The sequence below is a fragment of the Falco cherrug genome, chromosome 4 (genome assembly GCF_023634085.1).
Source record: "Falco cherrug isolate bFalChe1 chromosome 4, bFalChe1.pri, whole genome shotgun sequence".
Classification (NCBI taxonomy): Eukaryota; Metazoa; Chordata; class Aves; order Falconiformes; family Falconidae; genus Falco; species Falco cherrug.
Window position 1 is genome coordinate 76,508,158 of NC_073700.1, and position 21,811 is coordinate 76,529,968.

Consider the following 21,811-nt stretch of genomic DNA (forward strand, 5'->3'; position numbering starts at 1 on the left):
TTTGGGAATTTTCATTTGAAATTGTGTTGGAAGATCTTAGCCTTTGTTTTTCACACTTAGATAGGACTGTCATGATGAAAAAAGAGACCGGAGTCTTGAGGAAAAGTGAGCGATTGGATAGGAAACGGTGGAGAAACTGAGGTAGCCTTATATCTGTTTTCTTTCCTTACCCCTATTGCTGGAATCAGACACCAACTACCAAAATGCAGGGTGTTCTGGCTGCAAAAGTATTTGTCTTTGAGCTACCATATGACTGCACACAGCCTTTAACTTACTGTTGATGGTCTTCTTGCAGCTGTTCAGGAATATGCTGAATAACTTCATAAATCGTACTAAGCATATCCTGGCCTGGGACAAAGTCAGAGCCAGGAACAGATTGACTGGAAACCTAAAAGTAGCAAAGAGTATTCCCACTGTAAGTACAAATAGGAAAAGATTCAATAGAGATTAAACTGATAAGGTAACTTGTCATTTTTTAAACTTTTTCTTACCAATGACTTGTGTGTGGATTTAACAGTTCATCTCTATTAATTTGCATTTCGTTTTTACATCACAGTTACAGTAAGGCAAACAAAAGTTTTAAATTCAATTAGGATCTTAGATAATTTAGGATGTAGCTCTTGCATTTAGTATGCAAGCATTTTATAATTAATGTACCACAAGTCAAGGAAGGAATATTTAACAAAGAGAGAAGCAGGAGACTAGATAGTAAAAAAAGGAGAGAATATTCAGGGAAAGGGCACTGGCATGTCAAAGAGAGGAAACTGCAAGGAATTTCCATAAATGAAGTAATATTGACATTATTCAGTATACAAATCTCCTCTTATGTCAACACAACACCTAGACTCCCCATCCCTAAGCAATTCTCAGTCTTTTTGCCTATACCCAACCTCCAGTTCTTCATTATCTCTGCTTTCTTATTTTTCCCTTTTTCTGCTAACTAACAGATGAATCCGTGGATCAAATGCTGACTTCATCTGCAATACCATAAATCTGAGTAACAGAACATAAACCAGTGGAGTTTCTCCTGTTTCTTGAAATTTTACTGGAAATTAGAATAGGTTTCATTGCTTGTACGTTCATTCTGTTGTCCTTGTCACCTCTCTCTCCCTCCTGACCTACTAAGGCCCCAATTCTGCAAGAAGGTGACTTTGGGATATGATCAGCCTAAGGGATATCACGGTGTGCTTAAGGCTGTGATGATTTAGGGCCTGATCTCTGTACTTAATAAGCCTCCTACAGTCACAAACTTTCATAGACACAGTTTGGCTCCTCTGTTCTCTAAATCTCTGCTGATGTAGAATTCCGTCCTCTCCACTAACCTTTACAACAGAGCTCTAGCCCCAGAGATGTCTGTTTCAACCATCTAACCCCAGCAGAGAAAAGCATGTATTAATCTATGACTGGTTTTTGCTGATACATCATGTATTAGGAGAACTAATCATAATAACAAAATAGGTGTGACTGTTGATGTGACCCTGTGTGATCACGTTTTAAAAGCTTTCCCTTACCTGACCATGCTGATGCTCGCCAAAGGTACAAGATTGTATTGCCAGAAATTTTCCCTAGCAAAGGGAAAGTGCTTCTTCTGCTTCCTCCCAGTTTCAGTCTCTTGTCCCTAAATTTTGTGGCTCTATTTCTCATTTTTTTCCTTTTACATCACATCAGAATGATATCCAACTGCGACACAGTAATGTCAGCAAAGCCACAATGCAGACAAGTAGCATATGTAGTAGAATTTTTCCTGCTAGCAAGATTCCTGTGCTTAGGTCCTCCCCTGCAGTACATGAACCTAAGAAAGTAATTCTTGTGAAATATAGCTGAGATTTAGTTTACTTATTTTTACAATAAAACCCTCAAATACCCGCCTGAGGCTTTTCTGCACTGCCAGACTTGTATGTTGCATGAGCAGCAATATTAGGGCCAAGGAAGAAAACAGCATCACATTAGTTAACTGGCTTGTGTAACACAAGCGGTTCAGTGCTACCCATCTACCCAACACTACTAATATTCTTTTAATATAGGGTAGCTGAACCGAGATCGTTGTCTTTAGAGCTTGGCTAGTTCCTTACTGTCCCATGTTGATATAAGTACTGAACTAGTAACACGGTGAAGAAAGAGTAAGTACTGGGTAAAAAAAGCCATTAATATGGTGTCATATAATCTGTAAAAAGCAACAGAAGCAGACTGACAGAAGGTTTCTAGTACAGATACTTAGTACACCTTAAGAAATGGAAAAGAAACCATCAGTTTATGATGTAAAATCACATACCCTAGAACCACTGGCAAGATCAGGAATAGCGACAAATTCATATATCCCAAAATCATCCAAAGCACTTTCATGTCCTAAAGTTAAAACAAATATGAAAAAAAAGGTATTGAGATGTAATATGAACCTGGAAAATAATGACTGGCAAGATAATTTGACTTAATTTTTAAAACATCTGAATACTGGTTGTTTGATCTGCTTTAAAGCACTTCCCTGCCAAGTTCCTAAGCTGGTGTGGAGTGAGGCAGGGCAGCTGCACAGCCAGTGTGCACAGCACTTGAATATCTCCAACACCTCAGATCAAGTGAGGAGCCCTGGCTAACCTCAGTAACAGTTCTGGCTGAGCCATTGGGACTCTTTTTGCTGGCAGGCTAAACAGGTTTACTTTCATTTTCCATAGAAAAAAGGCCCAATCATAAGCTCAGCACATTTACACTGTAGTGAGGCAATACCACCTGAATCTTTCATAATGCTGAAAATAAAAAACAGGGAAGATGATACTAAGAGATGCTACATTATTAAACAAGTTGACAAATTGTATCTGGGACTTCAGACACAATTGTAGTTAGGGTGGGAGTCTCTCTCCCTACCCTCCCACAGTCTAGATCTCCTGGTTGTCTCTTGGGCATCACTCCACAGCAAATGCTGCAGCACTAAAGACAGCACTGAGATTCTCTCATCTGATACTTCTTGCTGGGGTGGAGGACCTGCTGTGCTCAAGTGAATTTCTTACCTTGCTAAGCTTTGTATACTTCTCTATCCTCTCGCATGTAGCAGTTTATGGCCTACTCTGATGCTTTGGTAGAAAGGGATGGGACTAAAAAGTGCTACCCTTCCAAAGGACAGCTGGTCTCCAGCCTCTCCTGCCTAGGACCATGTGGGAAGGATTATGGAGAGAAAAGAGGCAGTGAAAAAAACCCACACTGGGTCCTTCTGACACAGAGGAAAGTAGTACAGAACATGGTAGAGGCTAACATATGTACACTGTAATGTCATATAATTATCTGATGATTTTAATATCAATTGGTGCCATGAACATTTAGAATTGTGATTCTCCCATGGTGTATCACCTCTCACTGCTATCCCATAATAACACGAATTTATTTCATATTGGTGGGGACAGCAGAATGCAGGTGATTCTAATCCCAGAATACCAGATGAACAGCTGAAATTCAAGCCAACAGGGTACATCCTGCTGTGAACTCCAGGTATGAGCTACACCCATGCTGACCTGTTGGAGTTTTGGTTTTGTCTTAAGCAAGCTAACAGAGAGGTGTGCAACCCAAGTTACAAATACACTTCCTTTCTCTTTTTCTTTTTGTATGCAGAGATGTTAATTTTTTGCAGGAATGGATTTTGACCTTATGCTCACATTTCTTTCACTAGCATTACCTGAAAATGTCTGTGCCTTTCTGTAATCAGCCTCTGGCCTAGAAAACATAAACATGCTTTTCAGTTTGATGTCATAAGCCAAGGCAAGAAAATTAATATGATAAAATGCAATTCTCTTCATGGAAAGGACTTCAAGACTTAAGAATGATTTATTTTTTTACCTGCTCTGCAGCTTCTGTTGTATCACTGAAAAGAAGAAAAAAAGAAAAATAATTCTTTTTGCTCTGACGGTCCAAAAGAAGAGCTGGAGCATGCTGAACTTTTACATACCTTTATGTGGCTGATATCTTTTCCATATGAATAAAAAGGCCATAGCCAGGATCAAAAATAATGAAATTCCCGTTATTACTGCAAGAGATGACAAAGATTTTCCTTTCTGGGCCAGCTTTTCCAGTCCTGTGACAAAGAAGATGAGTACTGGATTTAGTTTCCTGTTCTGTATGATGTGCTACAATGACACTGGAAAATGCATGTTTTGAAACTCATCTGAAGCTAGTAAACCTGCACAGAGATACAAAATAGATACAAAAGTTCCTGTGAATCAGTAATACTTTTTTTCCGGCTCCCCTCCCCCCCCCCCCCCCCCCCCCCCCAATCTCCTGAACTGGAAAGGCATATCAGAAATCAGTCCAGAACAGATTGGTACCTAGAGCTAAATGAAGGTCAGTAAATGTAATCTATGAATTACAGCATCACAAAAAGTAGATGACTACTCTTATTTTAGCCATAGAGACACTGAAATGCCAAGAAATTAGGTGACAATTAGGTGAGCAGTTTGTGCTAGATGGGAGGGAAATCCTAGCTGTAGGACCTGTAGAGTAGGAGGGTATAACTGAGCTATTGTATTTTTTCTGAAGATTTTCAGATCACTGACAGTCTGGTTGTTTATCAAATCCCATCAGAAGCCAATAAATTACATTTGTTTGCATTCATGTCTAAATATATCCGAAGTATTTATTTCCTTTGCTGAGATCTTCTGCTGAGATACGCATTAGCAGCTCTTTTCCAGCTGGATTTACTGGCACAACAGAAACACAATATGTATATAATTACATACACAAAAACACATGGAAAACATTTGCATAGAATTTGCAGACAGGGATGTGAAAGTTAGGAAATGCCATACATAGTTGCTTGTGCATCCTTAATTTTCTCTGAATCATGCAGAATTCATGTAATGAAAGGTCATGTCACAATCCATACAGGTAAATTAATGCTGCATATTTGTCAATGCTGGCTTTAGTAACACGGTTCAAATGTGTATTATTTAGCCAGATGTGTTTCCAGTATTTTGATGAACTCCTGTGCAGAGAGCTAGCATTGCTTACATCTACTTATACCTCCATGCAGTTCACTGGCATTGTGCTGACTATGTGTGCTGTGGTTAACACAAAGGTTAAATATGTAGATTTCAAACCAGATGCATCCCAAAAATATGGGAAAATAAATCACTGCAATTTCACCGAATTGTTTTCATACCGCTTCAATGTACTGCTTTCCTCAGAAAAAAACCCCAAACGCTGGAGAATCAGTTGAGTCCTTAAAAATGCTCTTCAAAACAAATAATTTCAAGTTGAGACTCAATAAATCTTATTTCCACAGGCATACTGGTGCAGAAAAACAAAGATGTGGGTTTTACGTGCATTTAACACACTCAAATTGACTTGAGAACTGAGCAGTGACTTATGTACATAACGAGATACCTCCACTTATTTTAAAGTCTAGTCCTGGCTAAAACTGGGGAACAGCTTAGTGTAATTACTGATGTAATTGTTTTCTGGATGATTTTTAGCATTGATTAGGCAGCTGTTTATAGCAACATACAGATGTCATCAGTTCCTTAGCTGGGGAAGTTTTGTAAGGTCTTCTGAAATATCAGCGTTACTGTTGCTGCTGAAAATGGGGTTTCTAGTATTTTAAAGACATAGTCCAGGCTCTGTATCTCGGATTATGGGGACAGGGAGATGGGGTATGGAATAATATTCATAGTCTTTGCTTAGTATGTTTTATCACTTGCAAACAGAATTTAGCCTGAGCAGGATCTCTGAGGTTTAGCCTCATGTGTGAATTCATAACAAATATTCAATCAGTGGTGCATTGCAAAGTGTAGGCTCCACATCTGGATTTAGTGCTATTTGGATGAATACTCATCAAGAAGAAAATTTCCATAAAGGAGGAAACTGATATTTTTAAATACACAGGATAAAATGTTTTAAAAAGCTTTATTTAGGCAAAATATTTGTAATTAGGAAATGTATGATCTTAAGTGCAACTAAACACGAAGCTGTGGAGTCTTCCCTTTTTCAGCCTTTGAAAGGAAATCTCACCTGAATTTCTTAACACTTACTGATGAATACGCACATATATATCATAGGTCACATGAACTTCCTAGAGAAATGTCATGTTTATTTCTACTGACGCATAGCTCTGGTTGCATTTTCTTTCACCACTAGCCACAATGTTTAGCTTTGAAGTGCAGTATTCTCATTGTAAAACTGCAACCCATCTTCCTTCCAGCATACTGAAAGCCACGGATTTGTGATGAATCTGTAAGTCAGTCTGAACAATGGACATCTGGTCTCCTTGTTTACCTGACTAACAAATGGCCTAGCTCTTTGCTCTGCACAAGCGAAGTTGCTTTGATAAATTTTCTAAAAGGCAATCTATTCTATCTTGTTGAACATTAACAGCATGCATTCCTTATCTGAAAATACTTGTATCAATCTGTATTAATAAAAGAAATCAGACTTCTCCAATGTCTTGTTCTTTGCTGTAAGCTTCTGGAGATTTTCTGAAAAACTGCTTTGTTGCTCTTTAATAGAATCTGAAACGGGAACTGAGGTTATAATGTATGACAAGTAGAGGTGCGTATTGAGCAGAATCTAGCAGTCAATCCATAGATTCACAAATATGACAGTGAAATAATTTTTTCAAACAGATTGCAATAAAACCATTCATCATTACAACTTGCATTATTATCATACACTTAACTAAGGTTCTCATAATACCTAACCACACTGGAAAAATATTAAAGACCTTCATTGCTGTGAGTCTGTGCCTGGTTATTTTAGTCAGTGATGTATGCTTACAACTATCTCATATACTGGTCACCTGGTGGCCCCAGGGCTCACAGCTCCTGAAAGCTGTGGGACAGTAAGCCTTGGAAGAAAAGGCCCACCTTGGCATTCAGTGGGTTTCTGCGTCATTGTCTCCATTCATCTTTATAATTTTTAAATGTAAAAAGTAAAAAAACAAAACAAAAGACATATAATTTTGCCACGTTACTTGGTCATGATGAGTTTTGCCTACCAAGGAAGTTTTTCTACTCAAAGGATAAATTTCCAAATGGCCAAATATATTTTAGTGTCAAACTCCCATAAAACTTCAGCATGTTAGTGGGTCTTGCCCCAAGCCGTGTCACACAGTGAGTAAAACTTGGATCCCAACGAATGGCCAAAATCCCCTTTACTACATTGTGAGCAAGACCTCACTTCTGATGTATATTCTGTCTCCAAAAATTATTTCCTTTTTCTGGGGTTGACACTCTCCTCAGATGTTACAGTTACAGCAATGAGTTAATGTTCTTACCTACAGAAGTAACGATGACTGTGAAATGAGTTTCATCCCGTTTTCCAGTCATGTTGTTGAAAGCACGGCACATGTAATCTATTGTTTTCTGGGCCACTTTATCAGATACAACTTCCAGATGGGGTCCATATTTGATTACATGAGTGATATTGTCAGCCCTTTGAATCCACGAATAAGTATTTGGTGGATTTGAATCTGCCGAGCAGTTGAACAGTATAACTTCCCCCATGTCAACTGTGAAGACTGCCCCTATATTCAGACCTTTATCTGATTTAACTCTAAGTCCATAAGGTCCATCTGCATTAAAAAAAAAAACAAACAAACAACAAACAAAAACCACAGTGGAAAAATTAAAATCAGAGTATATAATTAAACTTCAAATAGAAGCATATTTCTACACTCAGAATTTTAAGTTAAACTGCCTTTAGAATGGCTGGCATTGGATTTTATCATTTCAATTAAAAGGCTTTCAGTCTGCACTAGGTTTGACTCCGAGTACACCCACGTAATACTGATCTAACAGATGTTTAGGGAAAAAGGACAGGTCTATGCTTTGTTCAGTATGATAAAAAGATTGAAAACTGAACACAGTTGGAAAAGCTGTGAAGGAACAGGTCTTCTTCAGGGGTGTATTTGACTCTTTCTACTCAAATGCCAAACTCATTGTCATAAGTAATTTCTCTGCACATTTTAAAGTTAACAAATTAGCCTTGGAATGCATAAATATTTACCTTAGTACTTTGCAGTATAATAATTATTTGGGGAACTATCCTACAGGTATAATATAGAGTGGGGTGTGCCTTAGATAACTTCAGAAAAAGATGACTACTAAAATAAACTTTAACCTTCCCTGCACTTTAGTAGGCTTCTACTGCTGCAGCATTTATTGTTCTTTCAAGAGTAAGCCCTTGTGCTGAAAGCAAGCTGTGTTTCTGAATATAATTAGAAAAGGCATATATTGTCCAATACATGTAATGTGTTCATCACTCAGACAACTGAGCAGCTAAGTATTTTTAGGGTAATCTTTGCAGGAAAACGGGAAGGGAAACAATATATTAAAATATGATAGGAATATTTTCCATGTTATTTTTAATAGAACATTTCACATCATGGGTTTTTTATATCTTTACATGTTAAATTCTATTTTTACAGGGATCTAAATATAGAAATTAATGTGGATAATATAATAATCAAAATGTGCCTTATTAAATTACTTTTTCCAGTCAAAAGAACTAATCATTCTTATGTGCTAATTCCCTAAGGGCTTACATGCATAATCGAAAAAGCACAGACCTAATATTGACAGAAACCAAAAGAAGAAAATATGCAGATCATCTTTTTGGTAGGATCCCTGAAGTCTGGTAAAGCTGCTGCCAAGTGCCTCACACAGAATGGCACAGCTAAAAGACAAGTCAGTATTATGCCCATTGTAGAAAGTGCAATCAAGTAATATTTCCACCTTCCTATGGTTGTCTGGAAGCATTAAGATAATGTAGCTGGGTTTGAATGTGAAAGTCCCTGCTACATGAAGCAGCACATTGGCACGTTTCAGACTCCATTTCTCATCAGGAAATTCATGCTGACATTAGACCTTCCTCTAACATGCACATTGCTATTTATTGTCTGTCTTCTTTTATGAGACTGATTTATTCATCCACAACACACAGGCAAACAGCGCACAGCACAAAACAGGCCACTTTGTGTGTGTGCCTCTGGGGTTTTTTCTCCGTCTGTGAAGGCTTACATATGAGAATGTAGACTGTTACACCATGACCTCAGCTTAGTCCACTTTTAACCAAACGTCCGTATTTCACAACATAAACTTGTCAAGCTTTATTTTCTCTAGTCATTTCTTAGCAGTAAGCTTTTTGCAGTCTCATTTTAAGGAAGGCCCAACATCATGCATAATATTTACTTGGAAAATGCAATAGAGCTTAACTTGAGCGTGATCTGGCGTTGCTCCCACCTACATCACAGGGGCCATTCTGAAGAGTCAAGGCATTTTAAAACTCTAGATGCTGGGCTGCTTCTCCACGGGCTCCGCAGTTCCCAAGTCATTTGCTTTACTGTACCCAAGAGCCAGCCGATCGTGTAACGAGCCCTTCTGGGAGCTGCAGACCTATCGCCGCTACCCTGGCCTGGCTGACCTTACTTGAGTTGCACGACTGTGTGGACGGGGAGCCCTCCCAGAACACCAGCCGCGCATGAGGGCTTGCCTGTTGTAAGTACTTACTTCCCTTTCTTCAGAAGGGAAAGGGATGTACTGAACTTTTTCATACATAAAGTAAAACCTCATGTACTCTATTTATAGGCAGGAACACACATTTTTACTTTTCAGAGCGATTCTGTGGTTCCTCCTATCCAATTCTTCTTTCTTAGAACAATTAATTAGCCTTTATTTTTACTGCTAATACAACCTTTGATATATAAACAGAGATTAATAGTATGAACAGCTGACTGGTCTTTGAGCCCCTTCACTGTAGTGGGAGATTTGCCACAGTCTGCAAAAGAATCAGAACTGATTTCTGCTTTTTTATCAGTATCATAACAATGCAGCATAGAAGATAACACTAACAACACAACTACACTTTTGTATGAGAGCTGCAAATGAAAGAAACCATTATAAAAACACTGACACACAATGGCTGAGGAAGTAGGTTTGAAAAAAAATAATAATCCCAAAGAAAGGTTTTCTTAGAGATAATCAAATCTTGGCAAGGCTGAAAAGTGGCTTTCCTTGATGAAGTCAACATAAGTGTCGTACAACCCTTCTGCTCCGTCTGGATCTGCCTTTTGCCTCTCCTGGGCATCCTGTATGCCATTGAGATCCCTAAACACTGGGTGGCTGAGGGATATACACAGCTTCAAGGATGATTCTGAAAAAGTGAGTAATTAACCATTTCCTCTCTAGCACTAAATACAGTCTAGCTTTGGAAAGCCCAAAGGAAAGAAATCCCTTATTAGGGATTAGTCTGTTAAATTCAACTGCAACAGCACAGTACAAGAGTTTCTGCTGCAGCCTCCGTGGCAGCAGCTTCTTCCAGTCTTGAAATAATTTCTTCTGGCTCACGCTACTGCAATAGCCGTATTCTGGGGTGCATTATCATCACAGCCAATGATAAGCAGAATAATATTAATGTGAAAAGACGAACAAAACACTTTTGATTCTTTGCAAAAAAAAAGAGTAACAGCCTTCATGGATCCCTCAGCTCTTCTTCTCCTTTCCAGTATTGTTCTCAACAGAAATCTGCCTCTTGTCTCAGTAAAGCCAGTTAACTAAATGACTTGTAAAATAATAAATCATCTGTTCTGAGTAACAATTTACTGCTCTGTGAGAATATTTCCAATTGCTCCTATCACCACGAGACTGTTACGGTTTCCAAGCAGATGGCAAGTATTTACTGTGACTTTTTTTTTATCACCTCCAGTAACTCCCCCGCAGCAATGACATATGGCACATAGAGATCCTGGGGCCTGTTCTGGATTGTTATTGACAACTGGGAGACAAACTACCTCTGCATGCAGAGGTTGGACCAAATTATGCTACTTCGTATAGCTCAGGAAGTAAGACCCCAACTCCCATCACTAACTTGGATACGGATAATATCCATAGCATTGCAGTCTTTCAGCACTGCATTGTTTTCTCTTAATATGTTTTTCAAATTTTAAATCATGCACAAAACAAACCCTCAGTTCTGATGAATTAATAAGCTCATTCTGAAAATGCAAATACTTATAAAAATATTTCCACATGTGGAGAAAAACAGAATCTCAAAATTTTTTATATATACAGATCTTTTGAGCTATATATCATAATCACTCAAAAAAAAATAAATCCAAAAATATGGACACTCTGGGATTTTAAAGTTCTGTTAAACAATGGGTCAAAAAGAGGTTTTCAGTTTAGAACCTGGAAAGATTTTTCAAAATTTCTGGAAAATACATGTAGTTGAGTGGAGGGCCAAGGGAGGAAGCAGTACCAGAACTGAGGCTGAAGGGTACACACCTTTGTGCAAGTGTCCTAGGCACCTGTGAGTGCAGTAAGTGCTCTGGAGTCCATCCTGGTGCAACAGGTCAGAAATGTGAATGCCAAATGGGCTGTGCCACAAATGAAAAGAGCAGTCTGAAAGGTAGCAAGAGTAGCAGATATTTTTCTAGTCTGACCTGATTTTACGGCATTGCAAGAAGGCTGCCAGGTTGTGCTGGATACAGTTGTCCCCAGGTTTTGTATAGGTATTCTTGGAAAAGAGAGATTTATACGGCCCGTTCATAGCTCATTAAAGTCAGAAAAACAGTAGGGGCAGTGCAGTTATACACATGCAGCTCTCATTCTTAGCACTTTAAGCACTTGAGGGAGCTGAGATTGTCACTATACAGAAGCAGGCATTTAAAAATGTGCTACCTTGAGGAACTCCATCAGTGCTGGTTATTTCCTTATAGAGCATTTTATCATGATTCCCCTGTCTAATATGATGGAAGCTCAGTTTACAAACAGTCCCTGTTTAGGACTCTGTAGCATCTCCCTCATCTTCATGTCTGCAGTGCTGTCAATTTTATAACCTGCACCTAAGGGATCAGCTCTCATCTAACAATGTCCTCGTTAGTCTTCACTAATTTAGGCAGGTTTTTTTCTCTGCTCCTGATAAAGACCCTCACACACCTCAGATGCAAGATACCTCCTTATCCAATGCTTTCAAGTTATAATTAAAAATTAATAAGTAGCAGAATGGATAATCAGAGATGAAAGGAGGAGGAAGATGAAAATGTGACATAGTAAGAGGTGTAGGACCTGAATATGCTGGTAGTGCAATCATAACAATCCTAGGGCATGGGATGTCTACCAGCTGCCAGAGCCTGGCAAAAGCAAGAGTGAACACCAGCCCCTGGCTGGACAGGAATCCAGTTATGGCCCTTGCACTGTGCCATCCACACTGTGCCACTGGGTAAACTGGTTATATCTGAACACAGCTGGTACCTGTTGTGACCTGCCGGATTTCAGCTCTCCTCTAAGAAGGGCAGTTTGACCCCTCAGGACATGAGGATTAGAGTGTGGCAAGGTCACATATGTAGCATGTGCTGCTTGCAGATCTTGGAGGCACTGGGAGTTGATGTTACGGGAGGTGTACAAAGAATAAAACGATAGTGCCTTTTCTAGGATTTAAAGTGTAATTGCTGAATGCTGATTAAGCCAATCTTTTGTTTCCACCAACTCATTTCATTCATGAACTCAATCTAAATTCACAGTGTTTTTCAGGTGTTTTCATTTCCAGTGAAAATATGGCTAGCTTATGGTTTACTCTTCTGCCAGCACTGGTCTTCACACAACTCTTCTTGCTCCCTCATGTTTCCCATTTGATGTGGAAAGCAAATGCTCCTTTCAGCTCTGATTTTGCTAAGCCAGACTGAGTTCTCTGGGTCTCTTCTCCATTCCTTTCTGTTCTATTTCTTTCCAGTTTGAGATCAGTGCTCTGGCATGTGCGGGAACTGCACACAGTGGTCTGTATGTGGTCTCATCTTCTGTGTGCCATTAGTATTCCCCTTATTTCCTTATTGGAAATACTTTGCCAACACACCCTAGAATTACATGTCTTTCTCATGCCTGAATCACACTGCCAGCTTACAGACATCTTGTGACAGCTCAGTCAGCCAGGCTCACTGCCTCAGTTATTTCCTAATCAATCTCCATCTTATCAGCAGAAGTTCAAAGTCTTTGCTCTCTAAAAGTGCATGCCCATTTACTTTTTACTAGCAAATTTCATAGCAGTTCTATTACTCTGTCAAAGTCCTTCAGACCTCGCAGTTTAATGTCACAGGTGAACATCATTGATGCCCTCAATCTTTATGCTGATGTCATTAATGGAAGTATTAAACAGGACTGGAGTTGAAATGATCTTGAGGAAAACCACTAATACCAGTCCTTCGGCATGGTACTTCCTGTACTTACCTTTTTGAAGCTGGCTGCTGTCCCCATTTTTAACACTATTTTCATTTATATCCATCTGATTATTTTCTTCCTTTGAGTCAGAGCTCCTCCAGATCTGAGGCTGCCTGTACTGCGGAATTCTGGAAGTTCCTATTTGAATTCTCCAGTTCAGACTTATCTTCACAACTACATAACGCTGAGTAACTTTTTATTATACTGTTTTAAGTCAGAACTGTTATAAACAAGCTCATCTTGAATGCAAGCTCATATATAACATTGACTCAACTGTTTTCTGCCTGTTTCCATAGTTAGAGGCACTCTTTCCAGCCATATCATTTATACAAAGGTAATTATGAATATTTCATATACTCACAATATATGGTTGGTGCAATTATCTCACTTTCCATTGCACTGACAGGGTTAGATACCAGACAGCTGTAATTCCCAATGTCTTCTTTTACAACAGGAACAATTAGAAGTGTAGCATTGTTTGATGAAAAGGTGTAATTAGGGCTGGCATGGAGAGGCTTCCCATTTTTCATCCACTGGTAAACTACCCTTGTACCGTTACCCACAGTACATTTTAAGGTAATATTCCCCACATACTCCACTACCCCTGAAGATGGTTCAGTGTGGACAATAGGCTTTGTGACAGGAACTGTAAATTAAAGAGATACAAAGAGTTGTAAAAGTGATAAGCCAGTATATTACAGACTTCATTCTCAAGATGATAAAAATAGCAGTCATCATCCTCCCTGGAAAGTACTCGGATTTCAAATTTTATTTATTACATGTGGTTAAAAGTTGAAATAAAGGGGCCAGTTTCTCATCTGGTGACTGTAAGAATTGTTCTCGTATGTAAATAAAACTGGACTGGTTATATTACTGGTAATAGGACAAAGGCTGCAGTCAGGTATTCTATGGCTTCCAGCTCCTTCCTCATAAGCAAATCCCTGTGGCCACAGAACTGCATGACATCGCCCACAGTGTGCGCCTTCCTCAGTATGGCTGCCCACAGCTTTGCTGATGCTGGGCACCGCTGAAACGTGCTGTCAGTCGGGTCATGAGGATGGCTGAAGCCTGGGATGGGTATGGGAGTTAAATGGCAGCTACAGCTTTGTCATGTCAAGATGTTATTTCATTTTCCAAGCCCAACAGTTACAGGGCTCTCCCTGTATAACCCACAAATTACAGTAGTCTCTTGTCATTCTTTTAGATCATTCTCTTCTATCTCCCCTTTTTAATTTTATTTTTTTTTTATTTCCTATGCCCACTACAAGGAACTGAGTACAAAGAGGGAATTTCAGTATTTTAGGAATTCAGGTCTGGGCTTCTTTTACAGACACAGGGTCACCAGCAGAAGTCAATGACTCCTCCTTGGTAGTTACAGAAGGTAAAGTTTTTCAGGGAAAAAGACTATTTGAAAGTTAATGCATCCTCATGATGGACAGCACAGCAGAGCCTTATGAAACCTTTTTTTTAGAAGTTTCTCTAATTTCATAGTAATTTTAAGGTTTCTATACCTCTTCAATTTTTTACTTATGATCCAGAAACATTAGTCAATGCATGAATTTTGTTTACAGATGACATATTCTAGCATTCACTCCATCAGCACTAGAAAACAACATAACTTAATTGTTAGTATTTATTCATGTATGGTTGCATTAAATCATACATTATTGTAATGAGATACTAAGAATCAGTACTTCAAAACTACTGAAATTTTATTTTCAAAATGAAGATACTATATTTTACTAACTTACCATCAACAGCTACTTGAATCTTTTGACTGGCAGCTATCGTCCCATTTCCACGGACATTGACTTTTACAATATAATTGCCCTCATCACTGATATGCAATGGATTGATCATCAAAGATGCATTTGGTGGTATGAGGGTAAACTTGTGCTGGTATTCCAAGTCTGGAACTACTGTTTGATTTACAGAGCCAAGCAAGTATTTTGGGTTACTCTGAGGCCTCTCAAAAAGCCATATTATCTGGATTTCAGAAGCTGTAGCATTGAAATTGTAGTCAACAGTAAGATGGAGTGGTTGCCCCTCAATACCATGGATGGTATGAGATGGTACTGTCAACTTTAAGGCAGAACAAAGACCTGAATAAAAAATGAAACAAATGAAACAAATAAACAAACCCAAAACACAAATGGAAACCCTGGAAAACTCAAACGAGAAATTTGCAAAGAGAAAAACTCCCAAGGTTAAAGCTGACACTTTTTTGTATGGTTATAACTCAGATTTCAAGTAAGAAAGGAATAAACACTCATTGACCTTGATGAAGTTGGATCTAGCTATAAAGCTCCAGCTTTAAAATATATGAAAAGCCAAAGAAAAGATATTTGCCATTTCAAAGCACAGGATCTTTTATTGTTGAAATTTTTTTAATGAGAAAATGTGTATTTACCTTAATGTTTAAAATATTTCCCCTTTGAAGTACTTCCCATTTCTAGGTCTTACATTTTCTAACAGTCTTGGATTGCAAAATCAATTTTGAGATTATTTTTTCTGGGTTGGTTTATCCATGGAGAAATTTCTTAGTGTTACTTTGACAGTTATACTAAGAAACTGACTGAAAATCTAAAAAACAGCACTTCCATGAATTTGCCTGATTAAAATTAGAAATAGTTATTATGCCTAACTGCTCTGTACCCATAAGACTAAATTCAAGAAACATTACTAAGCTTGCAAAAGTCAAGTAATCCAATTTTAGGAAAGCGCGGAATTAAGGTTTGCTGTTGATAGGCACAACAGCAAAATTTTCACCCACATGATTAAGCCTCTTCTGCAAGAATCCTGCCTCTGTTAGGGTGCAAAAAGGCCACTCCTCAGTTAATCATCAGCTTTCCCATATATTATTTTTGAATCATTCCATTGTGTTGGCCTGAGACAGATTTATAGAACGTTATTAAAACTTTACTCTTAGGACTGAGCGATCGATTTCCATGGGAACTTTTCCACAGCACTCACAAGTACAGCAATGGTGTAACGTGTTGACATTAATGAATTGATTTCACACCACCATTACAATTGATATGACTTTACAGACGAGGAACTAAACAGAGAAAATTAACAGCAAAAATACCCACTCATTTTTAATGATCAATTTGAAATATCAAGGACTGGATTTTCCAAAATACATAAACCCACATTTTAATATGTTCAAGATACAGGTCCTGTCGACATCAGGTGCAGGTTTGATTGCTCAGCCGTGAGTGCTCAATATTGCTGAGAAGTACACTGCAAGCGCTAAGTTAAAACCTTTGGAAAAAAGCAACCTCTTATTAGTAAGAACATGTGAAAAATGTGATTTAGGTAATTCATCTACCACTTCGAAAGAGCACACTGGAAACTGAGAGAGAGAATGCAGTGCCTAGGGCAACATGCAATGCTTTCACAATGCATCATCACTTCTTTTCTTGCTACTGAACATCTTCGGTTGGACCAGATGATCCTTGAGGTCCCCCCCAACCTGGTACTCTATTATTCTATGAATCTTGACATGTTTCCCAATACCTGTAACAAAAAAGTAACTCCCCAGCTGAAGTACATATACCCCCTACCTGGCAAGGGACGGCAGAGGGAGCTATGTGTGAAAAATATGTGACTGCTAGTAAAGACTAATATAATGCTGAGACAACTTTCTTATATTTCCTACCTTCATAGCATTTGTCTTCATGACAAAAAGAAATTGTTAAAGGTTCATTTGTGTCTAATTTCCTAGGTTATATAGCAGCAAAAAAATAAAAACATGAATTCAGTAGTATAATGTGGTGTCTGTAAATGTCTTTTGAGTTAGAATCTTTAATTTCTCTGCACAGCTGTTTGCCACTTGAGCTAATTGCAAATAAAACTTGCCGAGGATCAATGTAGGGACACAGAAATGGGCTGAAGGTATCAGATGCAGCATGGCAATATGTAACGCCACTAATTAATGTTAGAGGTACTCTGGAAGGGCATGAAAAGTAGCAGAGCAGAGATGGTGTGGGAATGGACGGCTCATGGGTAGCCAGCCATGTTGTCTATGCCACTGAAGGAGCCCACAAACCCATCTGTGAGATACTATTTCAGGAAAAAAAAACCCTATTGCTAAGAAATCTCTGGTTATATTCTGCCTATTCAAGAACAAGTGAGTTTCAGAGTCGAAACAAAGCCAGCTACAAAGTCTACCCCCCAAAAAAATGTTGAAGGCTGGCTTCACTTTTCTTAAAGCTGAGTAATACTATCTCAACTAGAAAAGACAGCTTGCAGCATTTCTGAGGGTATGGCAGGGAAACCAACGGGAAATATGGCAGAACACTGTAAGGGTGATGTGCATAAAGAGAGTGAAATCCTTTGACAGAAAGACTGGCAAACCCACCTTCTCATGGGTTAAAGAGGAAGCAGGCAGAGAACCTCAGGTTGCAGGGACACTGATGTGGAAAGGATGGTTGCAGGTCACCTGAGACAGGAGGAGAATGGGACAAAAAAAGAAAAGGAGCACAGCAAAAATATGGAGAGGCTTAAAGTGGAGGATACACAAGGACAGAGATGTTTACATGCTTAACTTTTTCTAGATCGAACACCTGAAAAGGCTGAAGCATATCAAATTGAAGCCTCTTCCCCTACCCCTTTTTAATAATATTTATGGCCCATTGTTCTGGCACTGTTTTGTAATGCTACAGAACTCTTAGGGACTTGCTAGACTCTGGTTAATGGGAGATCAGTTTTGCTGGCTGTTGAACATTTCTCAGAGGTGAATTCCCTCCCTGTGAACCTTACAATACAAACCAGATTTAAACAGCTGTTGTCCATCTGAAAAAGAAATTGAAAAGAGTGTAATTCCTCAGTAAAATCCTTCACAAAATATTAAATGTTGGAAATATACTTCATACAGCCCATCAAATACATTTTGATTTTTATATCTCCTTAAATGAAGTCAAAAACATATCTCAAACGCTGGGAGATCTTAAATGATCAATTAAAAGATCTGTTCATATCCTTCCTCATTCTTTATGCACAACATTGCTCAGTTTTGGAGTTTATTTAGCTGTCAGTAAGCAATTGTGCTGTAGGACAAGAAGCCAGTAACAGCTGCAGTGTAATCATGAACTGTGTATAGCGAAAAATATTTCTCACAGATCAGTGCAGAAAATTAGCAAAAACCAAGCAGGTCTAGTGAGCGCTAAGATAACTGGAATCACCAGTATAGAAAGTTATTGCCATAATAAAGTAAGATAAAGAGAACTGTGGCTGGAAAACTTAATTCCTTCTCAGTTAAAAAGTGTGGGAATAGAAACTGTACATTAATTTTGTTCCACTTGATTCATGGAGACCCATGTTAACAGCTTGGAAAGACATTTTGATCTGCAGTTAAGGAAATTCTTTTAGCAAAGATCAGAGGTGGTGAGGGCAGAACCCCCATTTTCCCTTGGAGTCCATTCAGGAATGGTTTTGGGTGACTGCAGGTTTTGCTGCTCGCTCTGCGTCTGTGGGGTGATTTCCTGGAGTGCCATGAGCATGTAGGAGCTCCTCTGTGGGTGGCAGGGCAAGGGGCAAGGCAGACTGAGGCTCAGAGAAGGTTCTAGATAATGGTGTTCTGTCAAAGGCAAGGGTTTTACAGGAGCAATGCAGGGAGACTTGTGGCTTTCACAGGGATCAAATCTTTTGCAGTCTGGAATATTCTTCATCGAAAGGGTTATTCTTCACCAAAAGGGGTTATCTTATTCACAGAAAGGGTGGCCAAGCATTGGAACAGGCTGCCCAGGGAAGTGGTTGAGTTACCATCCCTGGAGGTATTCAAAAGATGGGCAGACATAGCACTAAGGGACATGGTTTAGTGGTGGACTTGGCAGTGCTGGGTTTGTGGTGAGACTCAATGATCTTAAGGGTCTTTTCCAACCTAAATGGTTCTATGACTCTCTTCTGTTAGATTGACTTTGATTTTTAATTAAAACTGAAGATTGTTATGACTAATCCTTGAATTAATAGTGAAATCAAGCCAATGTGCCAAATTTTTACTTCTTTCTCAGTAGGCTTAAATTCCAGATAACGTAAGCCTATCTCTGTAACTTTCCAAATATAATACACATTTTTCCAAGACTGGAATTCTGAAAACTAGTTTTTGTATAATGACCGTAAGGGTTGTACCACGATGACCTCCATTTGGAGCTCAAGTGATCTGTGCTTTGCTTCCATCCCATATTGCTATCACCAGTATTAGCAAGCACAACAGAATCATTGTTGACATAAAACAAGGGCTGCAGCTTTAGTTTAAATAAAAAACTATGACATAACTTTTGAGTTTATGGCATAAACTGAAACCTGCTTAACGAGGTTTTATCATTCTCTGAATTTAACATGCACATCTTGTCAAAGTGAGTTTGGATTCTAAACTGCTTTTCACCAGTGTTCATTTAGGTCTTCAGTTCTCCAGAACCCCTGGACTTTATGTAAAATTTCACTACGTAAGTGATAACAGTTTTTACATTTTTTGCAAGTATGTTCGTTTGTGAAAAAACCCCAGATATAATGGACCAGGGAATCTGCAATTCCTATACCCCTACTTATATCAGGAAAGGCTTGGGAATGCTGTTTCCCGGTTTGGGATTTTTGCCTTGAACTAGTTTGTAGTTTGTAGAGATATAAGTTTATCTAACATTTGATCACAGGACATTCCTGTCAAAGTACACAGAACATCTATTTTTTATCTACTGCACGGATAACAAATGCATTCTTATGAAAACTGCACCCACATACCAAAAAAATGTACTATTAATGGGAAGACATTCTTCAGTTAATTGAAAGCTCCATTTAGTTTCAATATCAAGTATATTTAAATATTACATATGAATTTTCCATATCAAGTACAAGTCATCACAATGAAGTGAAAAATAATCTATCAGCACTGTCTCCTCATCACGCATTTCTAAAGAGAAGTGTATCAGCTTCTGTATAAACTTTGGTTCAGAACTTGTCCAGCCTTACTTGTCAAAAAGAACATACAATACATATATTACTTAATAAATGTGACAACATACTTGTAATCAATGCCCATGTATTATACATGGATTATGTACAGCACTCATTTTTGTCAGCTGCTAAAACTGTATAGCTTCACTCATAAAACAAGGTTACATTATCTGATTAAAAGCTTTTAGGCTACTTGCTTGAAATGAAACAGCTGACAATACAACAGAAGTATCTTTAAATTTATAAAATTTATAAAACCAATTCACATTTCCACAGTGACAAACAAATATAATTCATGCTGTTTCTTACCTACAAGTAAAAAATATATTTTGCACTCCAAGTCCCAAAAGAAGTTGGTTAAAGGGCTCCATGAAAGCATCCTGTCCCACACAAATGCCACCTTCTCAGCGCTAAGCCAGGGCTTGGACCTGCAGCTGCTGGTTTATTTGCTAGGAAAATCAGCAATGAGTTAACAGGCCCTATCCTGTCCCCTGCCTTACGTGATTTGAATATGTGTATACAAAGAACAAAGGGAGTGGAGCACCTGTTAGATTGAGCACCCATCTTCATTGCCTCTGACTTTATCATAACCCTTCCCCAGCAGTCACAGCAAATACGACACGGAATGTAATAAATGGGGCGCAGAATACAAAGTACATTGAATTAATGAAAATAAATGAATGCAGCCAGTGTACAGGTTATACAGGTATTAATACTTACAGTTTCAATACAGATACTGTGCTGCTAGATGGTTCTGCTTATTTCAAATTAGAATTAGCACTGAGAAGATTTTTTTTCAGAATTTTTCCAATGGCAGCCTCTCCTTTTCATTTATAAAAAAATATTCAACAGCTATTAAAGGCCTTTTTTTTTTCTAGCACTTTAAAGCCCATAACTTTTCTGTATGTTTTTTCCCTTAACACAAGCATAACTTGGCGATGATTTTATTCCCTTTCTCTAAACAACATGTAATGTAAAGTGTCTACCAGGCATCTTCAAACAAAGAATCCTATGGCTAGTGGATGGCTTACTACAGTTGAGTTAGCTGCTGATTACTGTTTGTTCTACATTAACTTACATCGGTTTAAACTAATATTAACAATAATAATGTATGATTTGGGTTTTGCCCACAGCTGTCACTCACTGTACAAATCAGCAGTGAACCAGGCAACCCTCCCACAGTTGCATGTGCAGCAACAGTTTGCAACAGCAAATATTTGCAGTGACAGAGATGATTTAACCATAGAAAAACACACTTTAATTTTTTTGCTATACAGCACTTGGGCAAACTATTATGGATTAACAAATATTAGGCTAGACTGTATCCTGCATTGTGCAGGAGGGACTGGTATCAAGGAACTGTGTCCCCTCTCACCGTGTGTTAGGAGCAGGGGACCTAAGCTCCCACCAGAAAGGCTGAACATTCAATTTTTACTTAAGTTCAAGACAGGTGAAAATGTCCAGATCTTTCTAGATCGTATGTAAGAAACATGACAATTATTTCAGGTTAACAAAACCAAAGTACAGTGGTCTCACCAGAAATAATGTCACTACCTGACATAAGCCAGGAGATGAAGAAGGCATTTTGCATATTTCCAAAGGCTCCCCAGGTCCACTGCCCTGCCCCTCCTGAATGCTGCTGTTCATAACCTGCTTAATCTACTTAACTGTAG

The 21,811-nt window shown here is 38.6% G+C and overlaps 1 protein-coding gene across 1 annotated transcript; it reads right to left on the reverse strand.

The window, feature by feature from the left end:
- Nucleotides 1-207: 207 nt before the first annotated feature.
- On the reverse strand, nt 208-20,707 carry HEPACAM2 (HEPACAM family member 2). Its single transcript, XM_027799519.2, has 9 exons — nt 20,448-20,707; nt 14,936-15,286; nt 13,546-13,830; nt 7,250-7,546; nt 3,932-4,057; nt 3,823-3,847; nt 3,662-3,699; nt 2,273-2,346; nt 208-388 (listed from the first exon to the last, which is right to left on the reverse strand). Exons 1-9 carry the CDS (start codon nt 20,515-20,517, stop codon nt 272-274), a joined length of 1,383 nt encoding a protein of 460 aa, XP_027655320.1. The 5' UTR covers nt 20,518-20,707; the 3' UTR covers nt 208-271.
- Nucleotides 20,708-21,811: the final 1,104 nt, after the last annotated feature.